The 13,644-nt window shown below is 31.5% G+C and overlaps 2 protein-coding genes across 2 annotated transcripts in view; both read left to right on the forward strand.

The window, feature by feature from the left end:
• Positions 1-6: 6 nt before the first annotated feature.
• On the forward strand, positions 7-4,294 carry LOC114745454 (probable LRR receptor-like serine/threonine-protein kinase At3g47570). Its single transcript, XM_028933611.1, has 5 exons — positions 7-41; positions 537-755; positions 1,759-1,815; positions 3,325-3,513; positions 3,717-4,294. The coding sequence occupies exons 2-5, from the start codon at positions 626-628 to the stop codon at positions 4,091-4,093; spliced, it is 753 nt and encodes a 250-aa protein (XP_028789444.1). The 5' UTR covers positions 7-41; positions 537-625; the 3' UTR covers positions 4,094-4,294.
• A 4,977-nt stretch (positions 4,295-9,271) lies between these two features.
• The window catches only part of LOC114745456 (receptor kinase-like protein Xa21), a 35,304-nt gene continuing 30,931 nt past the window's right edge, over positions 9,272-13,644 (forward strand). Inside the window, exons 1-4 of the mRNA XM_028933613.1 lie at positions 9,272-9,478; positions 9,559-9,991; positions 10,129-10,289; positions 10,374-10,494. Of these exons, the coding sequence (XP_028789446.1) occupies positions 9,272-9,478; positions 9,559-9,991; positions 10,129-10,289; positions 10,374-10,494 (922 nt within the window). The remainder of the gene's footprint in view (positions 9,479-9,558; positions 9,992-10,128; positions 10,290-10,373; positions 10,495-13,644) is intronic.

Below are 13,644 nucleotides of genomic sequence, written 5' to 3' on the forward strand. Positions count from 1 at the left end.
AATGCTGGAATATTTACATTTAGAAGACAACTCCTTTACAGGTATGGTCAATATATCTACTTATCCACCAATTTTATGCTTCAACGAAATTCCATTTATTATCTGCAAAGCTTGTTCTATATCATCTCGGAATTTCTAACTGAAAATATTCTCATTCCTTAAATGAAAATCAAATTTTTAGCACGCTAATATCTTCCCACAGAATTAGTTTTTCATAATCAATAACAACTTAGTAGAATGTTGAAAATTGCTGCTTATGTTTCTTTTGCAGAATGCAAGATACTACCTTTGATCCTAAATATAAGACTCTAATTTTTGTTGTCTTTAATATTTATTCAATTTTCTCTAGATAATCCTTATAGTGATTGCTCATTTTGAGTTTTTATCAAGGGGTAGCTTTGATGCACATGATTGATTAGGGTATTTTAAGGAAGACAACATTCTCATATTACAAATAAGTAACTTAGCTAATTTTTTTTATAATTGAATAAGGAAAGACATTCATAAATTGTGTGTGTTTGTGTTTTTTTTCCTAGGTGAAATTCCTCAATTTATTTTCAACGCACCTTCTTTGGGAGAGGTTTACCTTTCCAACAACCATTTCAACGGTAACTTGCCAGAAGAGATGTGCCATCAACTCCCTTTACTTGAAGTCTTTGGAGTTGTTAACAATCAATTAGATGGAAGTATTCCAAAATCAATAAGTAACTGTACATCATTGCTAGCCTTATATTTGGATTTGAACTCGTTTTCAGGTATGCTAATAATCATTATAACCTTTCTATATCAGCTGTGTTATGTTTATAACTTGGAAAAATTGGTAAAAAAATCACTGTTTGAAAATTTAATTGGTGAAAAGGACCTGAATTTAAGCACGTGCAAGTATAACCTGTGAGTGCAACATATCTTCCGCTGTGTACAACATCTCATCAACGATGGGTAACAATTTGCACACAACGAAAGATATGTTGCACTCATGGATCATAGTTGTAATTACTCAAATTTAGATCTTTTTTACCAATTAAATTTTCAACCAGGGATTTTTTTACCAATTTTCCCTTATAACTTTATAACTTTATCACATATTTAATGTCTTCATTTGAGCATGCTAATATGAAAAGAAATTATTGTAAGCTTTACAATTTAATGATATTTAAAAAAAGAAATTCAAACACACACACACACACTCTATATAATTCCTATGCTTCTTTTGATAAATTACAAAAACCAGGACATGCTCTGGTAATAGCGTACATGTTACAACATTAAAATTTGAGACATTAATAAAATTTGAGACTTTAACAGCACAGTATTTATTTGCAGCTTTGTTAAATGTTCTCTAAATATGATTAAATACTATAGAATCCTTGCCCAAAAAGTAGTTAAGAGTTTTATGTGACACATAAGGGGTGACAGGGAGATCTACGCAGGCCCCCATGTATCACTAGGAGGTAACTAACTAATAATTTCATGCGTGGATGAAATTTGTCTTTCCTATATTTAAGCGTGGACTTGTTAGCATTGCAAAGATTTGAAAGGACCCGAAATTAATAAGATATTTGGAGTCATCTTGTAACATATATATAGAGAAGTGAATCCAAAATTTTGAAACATATGTATGTTGTACACACAGGCGCGCACCAAAAAAAAATATTGCGTCTTTTCTCAATTTTTAGTACTTTATTCTATTATATATATAAATGTTATCTTCCATCCTTTTTTTTTTGAGTAAGTTATCCAACAGCTTTTTGTTTCCAGGTTTTATACCCAAGGAGATAGCCAATCTTAATAAGCTTGAAGAGCTGGATTTCTCACGTAATAATTTCATTGGACCCTTTCCTTCCTATATATTTAACATTTCTGCGTTGACACATGTCTCCCTTGCAAATAACTCCCTTTCTAGCTTTCTCCCATCAAATTTAGGAATTGGTCTTCCCAACCTGAAGAAATTGAGGTTGGGACAAAATCAACTTATTGGGCAAATTCCAAACAGCATCTCAAATGCTTCTAAGCTCATCATGTTAGATTTATCAGGGAATAAATTTAGTGGAGTTATACCCACTGCACTTGGGAATCTAACAAACCTGATAGCATTATATTTTGATGGGAATGATTTGGACGGATTGATTCCAAATACGATTAACAGATTGCAAAGCCTTCAACATTTATATCTGAGTAACAACAGATTGCAAGGGTCTATCAGAAATGAATTGTGCCAAATCAAAAGTTTGAGTGAGTTGTATTTAGCCAACAATATGTTTTCGGGAATGATTCCAGGGTGTCTCACAAATACATCCTTGAGGAAGTTGGATTTAAGGTCTAACAAATTGATTTCTCATATACCATCTTCTCTTTGGAGTCTTGAAGATATATTAGTCTTAGACTTATCCTCCAATGCATTGAGTGGAAGAATTCCCCCCAAAGTATCAAACTTGAAAGCAATTACACTCTTGAACTTGTCAAGAAATCAACTTGTAGGAAACATCCCTACAAGTATGGGTGGCTTGAAAACCTTGCTTAGCCTTTCTTTGGCTCATAACAAATTACAAGGAGCCATACCGGAATCTGTTGGTGGAATGATAAGCTTGGAGTTCTTGGATCTTTCTCAAAATTACTTGTCCGGTGTGATTCCAAAGTCATTAGCGATGCTCGTGTATCTAAAAAACATTAACCTTTCATACAATTTATTGGAAGGAGAAATCCCAAATGGTGGGTCTTTTAAGAATTTCACAGCTGATTCTTTTATGATGAATAAAGATCTTTGTGGGAAACCCCAGCTACTAGTGCAGCCATGTAGGAAAGGAAACAAGCATAACTCCAATAAAGTTATGTTGTTGATAAAATGCTTATTGCCAACCATGGTTGTCATTTTGGTTATTATTTTATGCATAGTCTTTTTAAAGCGTAAGAGAGATTATGTTAATGATTCAACCAATAAGGATTTAATAAATTTTGAGACACTAATGAGGATATCCTATTATGAGCTTTTACGAGCAACAAATAGATTTGATGAGTGTAATCTTCTTGGAAGGGGAAGCTTTGGATCAGTCTACAAAGCAATTCTTTCAAATGGAAAAATAGTTGCTGTTAAAGTATTTAACTCAAGCCCAGAAGGAGCATTAAGAAGTTTTGACGTTGAATGTGCTACTTTGTGCAATTTACGTTATTGCAATCTCACTAAAATAATTAGTGATTGCTCAAATGGCAAATTTAAATCCATAATAATGGAATTCATGTCAAATGGGAATCTTGACAAATGGTTGCATTCTAATAACTATTTTTTGGATATCTTGCAAAGGTTGAACATAATGATTGATGTGGCAGCTGCTTTGGAATATCTTCATCATGGTTCTTCTACACCAGTTGTTCATTGTGACATAAAACCAAGTAATATATTGTTGGATGAAGATATGGTAGCCCACCTTAGTGATTTTGGTATTGCCAAATTGCTAGGTGAGGGACAGATGGAAATTTATACCAAGACTTTGGCTACAATAGGCTACATGGCACCAGGTATTTAATAACACAATATTTATTATTTAATTTCTATTTTTTTACTCTATGTTTGATGAAATCTTATATTATATTATTCTATTACCAACAAATATTTGTCTTTTTATATGTGATTTTGTACTTTGAAAATTAAAAAAAAACTACACACATTTTTTTTGGCAGTGATGACTTTTTATTAATTAATTTTTGAAATTGACATGCAGAGTATGGATCACAAGGAATTGTTTCCTTTCAAGGAGATGTATATAGTTATGGTATTTTGTTGATGGAAATGCTTACAAGAAAGAAACCTACAGATGAGATGTTTGTTCAAGGTATGAGTTTGAAAGACTGGGTTAGCAAATCAATGCCTCATTCCATCATTAATATTCTAGATGTCAATTTACTGCCAAAAGATGATCAAAATATTGGCAGCATATTGTCACATATATCATCACTTTTTGAGTTGGCCTTGCATTGTTGCATTGATTTACCTGGGGCAAGAATTAACATGAAGGATGTAGTGGTAACACTGAACAGAATCAAGGCCTCGTTTATAAAAGATATTAGAGACACCCCTAAATACTTGAATAATTATTAGATCAAATTTTAATTATTGCTCCTTTAGCTTTTTCTCCTTGTATTTTTTCGGTTGAACTTTTAACCCTGAAAAATGGAATGATGATGTTTTTCTATATTGTATTTTATAGTGCATTTAAATTTTGAATGTTGGCATATAGCAAATTTATTGTTACTATTGCATTTGAATAATGAGAACATTCAAACCTTTATCTATTGTGAATTGGGTACATTAATACTGTACATCTACGGTACCGATCTGCAATACACCTAATTTTAGCATTTTTAATTCTTTTTTATTTTTTAAATTTGGGAAAATCATTGTATCCCACGTAAATAAGTAATTTGGTTATTAAAAAGTCTCAAAATAAGCGGCAAATATGCATCATATGTTCATTATGTTGTCATTTTCCTACACTCTGAAATTTAATATTGCATATTACTCACTTCTTGTGGAAGCTCTTGGTAATTAAATTTTACTTATATGGAACTACATGATAATTTTTTCTTCATACCCTTGTATGTTGGACAAGGGAAGAAAAATGTGGGACCCAAGTTTAAACTATTAAAAATATGAAAATGAAATTATATTGAACTTGAACCATCCGATTTTAATTTGAATGATCCACTGATCCAGGTATGGTGCTCATCCCCACGGAAAACTGAATCGCCTTTTCTTTTATAGCCTCTTATTATATACTTCCTATAGTGCCAAAATAACGGTTTAGAATATGTTATTGGGTTTCACCAAAAAAAAAGAAAAGAATATGTTATTGGGAGAATTCTTGAAGAAGAAAATTAAAATTTCTAAATTTCAAATTAGTTTTGGTTCTGATATTGTAATAGGTTTTGACAATACTTGACTTATAAATAACAACATATTTTTATAGGAATTTTTATTTGAGATTTAGTAATTTCTAATTTTTGAGTTGAATTTTTCCTATTTTATTATTTTCTTACCAACAATAAAAGCCATTCATATAGTGTTATAAACAAAGGCCAAAAGTCGTAGAAAGTTTTTGTATTTTATTATTTACTAATTTTCATTTTATAATTGTGGCTTCGTCCGTGTTTTTTATATGATCTAGTTCATTTCAAATGTGAAAATAGAGTAACTAATTTCAAACCGGTTATAAATTTACAAATCGAATATCATATATTGGCATTTTCGAAAAACGGAGTAACTCAAATTAATATAATTACTTTTGGCGAAATGAATGAATGAATGAATAGGAATATTTGTGCATGGGTCTTACATAATTTCTTTATGCCTATGATCATTCAATTTTCTCTGAATTCATCATTTACGTTTATTTTTGTTAATGTACTTTCAATCTCATAATTGCTTTAACTACAAAATTACCCTAATCAATGTTCCAAAGTTAAACTCTTTTTTTCTGTTTAATCATTCATTCTAAGTCATTCACCCATCACATTTAGAGGGGTTCAAGTACAAATCTACTAATGAAATATTCTATTAGAGGTACCAGATATTATAAAATTTTTCATGTACAAAAGTGCATATAAAATATTCAACATGGTGCAAAAATGTCACGGTCATTAAGTCAACTCATGTTGACTGTCTAACAAACATGTCAACCAAGAAAATAATGTAAAAATACACATCATGCTTTTAAAATGATACAATAATTTATGAGTTGATCTACATCTTAACCCTATTTATAGAGGATGAAACCCGTAATTTCACGCTTAACAAGATCATTGGTGTCATTAAGTTATAAGAAGCTCCCAACAAATAAAAGTTACACGTTAGCTTGTGCCTGCTTAACATCATGGTCAAAGAAGATATTCTTTAAAAATTCCTACGATATTGTTAGATGAAAATATCTTTATCTTTTTAAGCAACGAATATATCTAGCTTATCTTCATACCCATTTGTCCTACGCACTAAAATTGACCCATCAAATCAAATTGCTTAATGCTAAAATTATGGCCATCCACTAATGTATCCACACAAGCTTCTTCTCGCTGCGATCTTTTTGTGATATACCGATCACATAGACCACAGATGAAATAGTGCCTTGAAAATGAAAATGTGGTCTTCCTAGTGAATTATACAACACGCAATTTTTACGGTTAGACCTATACCCATGTCCACGCTTTTCGTATATATGTTTCTCCTTCATTTATAGACTCAAATACCAATAAATAAAATATGTATGATCTTTTCACATGACTATCTGATTGAGTCAAATTTGAATATTATCAGATCTAATTAGGAGTAATTCTCCCGAACGTTAATGATTTGATACTTTACAAATTAACTATTTTTTTTACATTGATATTACTTTTTATTTAATCTAGTACAAGTAACTTTGCCAGACATTAATTTTTGAGTTATGACATTGTTTTCTTACTACATAAAGAAGAAACAAGGAAAAATACCACTGCAATTAAGTAAATACTCCAGTTATTTTCTAAAATGGAAATGAAAATGATAAAAAATACCTAAAACTTTGATTTCCAATCATCATTCTTAACGCATTACAAAAAAATTGACTTTCAGCGGTCACAAAAAGTCGTCGCTGAAAGTATAAAAGTCACCGCTAAAAAGTCATTACCGTAGCAGTCGTGGTTGAAAACTTTCAGCGGCGACATTTGTCACCGTTGAAAACACTTTTGGCGGTGACAAGAATGGGAATGGAGCTAGCGTACTTGGGAGGCTAGCCCCCATAATCGGGCCCCTGCAAGTTCTGAGAGATTAGTTTCCTATTATTCGAGTAGAGATGCTCTGGTGTTTCATAAAAAAAAAAAAATCATAAAAAAAAAGTAATAATAATTTTATAGATAAATTCAAACTTTTCACTAACCGTCATGGAAAGTGTTACAACATGATAAAAAGTGAAACTGAAATATTATAATCCTCGTTGTTTGTAGAAACTATGACAATTAAAAGTCATTTACAAAGTCCTAAGGCCTTAAGCTTTTTACAGTTCCACTTTTTCATTCTCGTATTTTACTGTTTCCCGCAACAAACTCTTACCGTTTCTCTCCGAATTGTGAACATCAAATGTATATAATAGTAGCACCGTTTTACTACTATTACCTAGTAGAGTGTGCGCGTGTATTATCAAGTGAAGTTTTATAAACAGGATTAAAAAAAGACAAGTTCCATCCAATGAATTACATTTGTTTCCTAGTGCTCTTCTTGTAACTCTTAATTCGCCTCATAAACCATAACGAGGTTTCTGATAGGTTCTGCATGCAGTAAAATAAAGAGATGTGGAGCGTTATAAAGTGTTTCATGTCTTGCATTCCATTTCAGACGACGAGATTGAACCGTTATGATCCTTAATACAAGTCACTTTTAATATGTGTGTATATTAAATAAAATGGGTTGAATGTTGGTTACTTAATTAAAGCACTTCATTAATAAAAAAAATTCTAACAGTTTTCACCATTATTTTTATTAATGGTGAAAACTAGAATATTCTTCCCGTACATATAGTGAGAGATTTTTATATGAAAATTCAAGATAAATGAAAGAAAAATAATTAATATAATAAACGTCTTTAAAAGTAACTTTTATTTATGATATAAACATATCTTTTTGAAAAGTACTGATAATAAAGAGCAGAGGGAGTGGGAGTAGGAGATATTAAAGAGGAAAACCAAATCACTATTAAAAAAAATGTGAAAAAGTATTATTAAAACATACATTGAAAATTGCAAAAAAAAAAATCAAATATGGTTAATTTTTACTAAGCAATAATCCTCTTTGTAAAGTCACTACAAAATAAAATAAAAGGTCAGTTTATACCAAAAAAATCAAAGGTAAGTTGGAAGTTTTTAAGTATTCAGTTGGGAATTCCAACTTCCACGAATTAATTTCCAAGAATTCCAATAGATAATATACCTTTAAACTTATTAGTAGTACTTATCCTTCTTCAATCTTAAAAAAAAAAAAATCAGAATTAAGGTCATTTTATCAGCTGCAAAAAAATTTTCAATTCCCACAGATGGCCTTAATAATTTTTAAAATTTCAATTCTTAGAATTAAATATAATTACCGTTCATAGAAATATCAATCTTTCTTAATGAGAGTAAATGAAACAATTGCATCCAAGTATTGAAAACTAGGCCTGTCATTAAATTGGTTAGGACAGTAATTTAAGAATCAGTGATCTGATCATGGTTCAATCACAGTCAATCCAATCATATTTAAAATAATTTAATTTAATTTGAATATAAAAAATTCATATATAACTTTGATAAGAGTAATATTTAATAGAAAAAACATTAATCCACAAGTAAATGGAAAATTGAACATTCATGTATGAACCATAAATACATTCTAACAAAATAGAGTTATAAACACAAATATAACATAATGCTATTTTTTTTAACTCAAAATGACGCCAATCCAAATTTAGTAAGGGAAGATAAAATTGAAATATAAAATCCAACCCAGTTAATTCCGCCCAAAATTCTTGATTAGATTGGTTATGAGACTGATTCACCAATCTTATTGACCAACATGACAAGAAGACATTTGAATTCTCAAGAAGACATTTGGAAGTTGTTTTTGTGACATTGATTTTGACTTTCAGATCCACCCACATGACAAGAGAACGTAATTCGTCGACAATTCAAATATGCAATCTTTGAATCCAGACAAGTGAATGGATTGCATTTTTCATCATCATCGTTCTTTGAAGCTACTCCAAGCCACCATACCTGACCCCTCGGATCAAGTAATGGAGTAAATGATTATGGCCATCCATTGAATTTCTCTTCTTGAGAGTGGAATTATTGTCACCATCCGCACCGAATTTCTCTTTTTTGGGAAATTGAAATATATGTTACTGATATTTTTAACTCAAGTATTTATAATTCAGTCTAAACAGTTTGGGAGCCTGCTCATGCCGACAACCTATTGGCTTATTATATTTCTTTAAAAATATTTTAGCTTTTGTATAGAATAGAGCATGTACAGCTTGAAAGAACATGAGTTGTTACTTTCATAGCTCCCACTTCTCAATATTGATGTATATCATGCATGTGAGTTGTGTGACTTTTTGGTCCCATCCACGGGTTAGGCTTGCCTAACATATATACACCTATCTCCTAATTAACTCACAGGTTGGGCTTGATTTGTTTGAAGAAGTATAAATTGATGTGTGTATGTGTGAATACTCAATATATACTTGCAGCTTTTTTAGTCTGATATATGCTGAACATGAGAAAACCTTCTTGCTCTGTTTTCATCTTCTTACTTCATTGCTTGATGATCTCTTCAACTTGGAGTGAGACTGATATCACCACTGACAAACATGCACTTCTTGCCTTTAAATCCTTCGTCACTTTGGATCCATACAATCTGTTGGCCAACTGGTCGGCGTCTTCTTCTCCATGCAAGTCGGCGTCCTCTTCTCCATGCAACTGGGTTAGTGTCACTTGCAATGCTCGCCAGTTCACTCCTTACATCTTAGCGGTATGAATCTCATTGGCATCATATCTCCACAGCTAGGAAATCTCTTATTTCTTGCTGAACTTGATCTCAGTAACAACAATTTTCGTGGTCAAATGCCAAAAGAACTAGTTCAATTACATGGATTGAAGTTCTTTAACTTGAGTTACAATGACCTTCATGGACACGTTCCAACATGGATAGGAGCTTTATCTACACTTCAACACTTGGATCTTTGCAATAACAGTTTTAGTGGATTTATTCGGCCACGTTCATCCAATCTATCAAGGTTGGAGACTTTGCATTGGAAATATAATTTCACTGAAGGGACCATTCCACCTGAGATAGGAAGTCTAGGTAACTCGAAGATTTTACGACTTGCAAAGAACAGGCTTTCTGGAGCAGTCCCACGACCACTTTCCAACTTGTCTTCACTTGAAAGACTGAGCTTGTCTTATAACATTTTATCAGGTGTCTCTTTGATAGTTGGTAAAATCTATAATTTTCCCTTTCTATGGACAAATCTATTTCGCCAGGACAAACCAATTCACGTGATGCCTGAAATTAAATTATATGCAAGTTATAAAGCCCATAGTGACTCTTTTTTTCCCCTCAATTATTTGAAGGAGGCGTTCCCAAGGAGATTGGTAATCTTCCACAGCTACAGCTACTATATCTTTCAAATATTCAACTTTCCAACTCTATACCATCCGCTATATTTAATAGTTCAATGCTACAATTCATTGAACTTGACAACAATAACCTCTCTGGTAGCCTTCCAGTAAAGGTATGCTCTGGGCTTGCAAAACTTACAAGACTTTATGTAAATGAAAATGAGTTGTCTGGTCAAATACCTTCAATTCGGCATCAGTGCAAAGAATTATCAGAGTTAAATCTAGGCAATAACAGATTCAAGGAAGGAAGCATCCCAAGTGACATTGGAAATTTGACCAACCTCCAATACTTATATCTCAGCAACAACAGCTTGCAAGGTAAGGGGTTGACTTATCCATTTGTAATTTATTCATATTTGTTTATAGCAAGTCATTAATTTACATTACAAATTTAGTGGTTATCTTTCAATGAATATACTATCTAGTTGCATTTCTTTTAAAGACACGGAACATGACATCAGAAACAAACCATTTCGCAAGTAAGCTGATTGTGTATATTGCTCAAATATATGTTTATATCATATATATTTTGACCAGCAGGACACACACACGCATCAATATCATTCCATATTCATCATGTAATTTTATCTCATTTTTACCCTTCCCAAGACACTTCATGATCAACTTACGTGCTCATTTATACAGCTTTAATTTAATGGAAAGTATCCATTGTTTATGTGTTATTAATTTCAAATTTTAAACAGATGAAATTCCATCGTCTCTTTTTAATATTTCTTCATTGAGGGAAATAAGTCTAGGTCGAAACAATCTACAAGGTAATATTCCAATATCGGTTGGCAATTGGGCGTTACTCGAAAGATTAGATCTCCGTTACAACTCCTTTTCAGGTATATGCTCTATTCACTCATATCATAGTTATTATTTCCAAGGTGTAATTTTATGCTTAAAATTGTATTTATTAATTAAATGCCTCTTGAAACTTGATACTGAAACCTAGGCTTAATAAGCATGGTTTGGATTATTGTCATTATATAATCGATTATAATTTTGCTCAGTTTTAATTTTCAACAGGCGAAATTCCAACATCTCTCTTCAGCATTTCTTCATTAATGGAGGTCTATTTAACAAGCAACAATCTAAAAGATAGGCTACCATCATCATTCGGCAATTGCATGATGCTGGAATATTTATATCTAGAAGAAAACTCCTTAACAGGTATATTCTCAATAATCCGGATCATTAATTTTATTCTTTAACAAAAGTCCATTTATGATAGGTAATATACGTGGGTACGGCGAAAGCAAATATTATCTCCAAATTTTTTTTATGGTGAACCTTTCCAAATTTTTTAATTGAAAACACTTTAATTTTTTAAATCAAAATAAAAATTTTTCTACATTTGTATCTTGCATCAGAATCAGTTTTCTATAAGCAATGATAGCTTAGAACGTTTAACTGAAGCGAAGAAGGAGCTGCACAGTGCATGGATTCTTTTGAAAATGCAAGCATGATAAGAAGAAGGCATGTGGATTATTAAGAGAACTTGTACTAAAATATACTACCTCCGATCCTTAATATAAGACCCCGTTTGACTTTTTGTTTGGTCCTAATTATAAGACCCCAATCCATTTTGTCTTTCATATTTATACATTTTTTTCCAAGATAGTCCTTCTAATAATAATAGTTTTAGCTAATACACTTAATTAGCAAAGATATTTTAGGAATAACAACACTTATTTATTACAAATAACTAATTTAACTTCCTTCCTTAATCTCCTCAAATAAGTCAACTGGGTCTTATAATTAGGACCGAAGGTAGTAGCTTAATAAGCAAGGCATATGGATTATTAACAGTATAATACTCCTTCAATTCTCAGTATAAAACCTATTTCATTGTGTAATTTACACTACAAATGGGTTTTGTATTTATACCTACAGGTGTCACTTCATATGAATCTAAATATAAGAATTAGTAGAGAGATTAACATTATTTTAAATATAAGACTCCAATCCATCACATTGTCTTCCAAACTTATAATTATTTTCCTGAATTCTCCTTGTTAATTAAGCATATCAATAAGATTTCCATCATTAGGGAAACCAACACACATTTTTGACAAATAATTATTTTAACTAATTTTTTTTAATATTTACAAATTAGTTATCTGACTTAGATATATTGAGGACTAGAGGGAATATCAATCATCGTTTTCCTCACATCACTAAATTCTAAACAGGAGAAATTCCATCATCGCTCTTCGACACTTCTTTAAGAGAACTATATTTAACAAGAAACAGCTTAAATGGTGGTCTACCAATGTCAATTAGCAATCAGACAATGCTGGAATGTTTATTTCTAAATTACAACTCCTTCACAGGTATGGTCAATCTACTCATCCATCAATTTCATGCTTTAACAATATTCCGATTATTATTTGCAAAACTTTTTCTGAGTGAAATTCATAAATTGCCTACTTTTTTCCTAGGCGAAATTCCTCAATTTATTTTCATCACATCTTCTGTGGGAGAGGTTTACCTTTCTGACAACAAGTTAAATGGCAATTTGCCAAAAGAAATGTGCCATCAGCTCCCTTTACTTGAAGTCTTTCGGGCTGTTAATAATAAATTGGAGGAAATATATCAAAATCACTAAGTAACTGCACATCTTTGCTAGCTTTTTTTTTGGGGATGAACTCATTTTCAGGTATGCTCAAAATCCTACACGCCTTTGTACATGAGTTGTGTGTGTGTTCATAACTTCATCACCTGTTTAGTACGTATTTTCATTCAAGCATGCTAGTTTGGAGAGAAATGATTGCGAGCTCTAAAATTTAATATTTTCAATCTCTCTCTCTATCTCCTCCCTCTCCCTCTCTCTGATCTCTCAATTCCTATCCCTAGCTTCTTTCGGTAAATTAAAAACCAGGGCATACTCTTGTACTAGTGTATATATGGTAACATTAAAATTTGAGACATGAATATTTTAGTTTTATTAAATGTTCACTAAAGATCACATGCTATGGAATCCTTTACCAAAAAGTAGTTAGAGTTTTATGTGACACATAATTAAGGAGTGATAAGACAAGTCAATGACTAATTAATTTCACACATGGATGAAATTTGTTTCCTCACTTTCCTATATTTAATTATGAAATAATTTTTTTGGACAAAAATTGTGGACTAAGCATACCAAAAATCTGAAAGGAATCGAAATTAATAATTAATTTGGAGTTTTCTTGCAGTATAGATCATAGAGAAGTGAATTCAAATTTTTGTAACATATGTAACACACACAAGCATATTATTTGTTTTGTCAAATTTCATTACTTTATTCTATTATATAAATGTTATCATCCATCAGTTTTTTTTTTGTTAATCATCCAACAAATTTTTGCTTCCAGGTTTTAGACCCAAAGAGATAGGCAATCTTGATAAGCTTGAGCAGTTGGATTTATCAGATAATAATTTCAATGGATCCTTTCCTTTCCACATATTGAACATTTCGGC

The sequence above is a fragment of the Neltuma alba genome, unplaced genomic scaffold, assembly GCF_004799145.2.
Source record: "Neltuma alba isolate B1F8T4 unplaced genomic scaffold, ASM479914v2 tig00004682_pilon, whole genome shotgun sequence".
NCBI lineage: Eukaryota > Viridiplantae > Streptophyta > Magnoliopsida > Fabales > Fabaceae > Neltuma > Neltuma alba.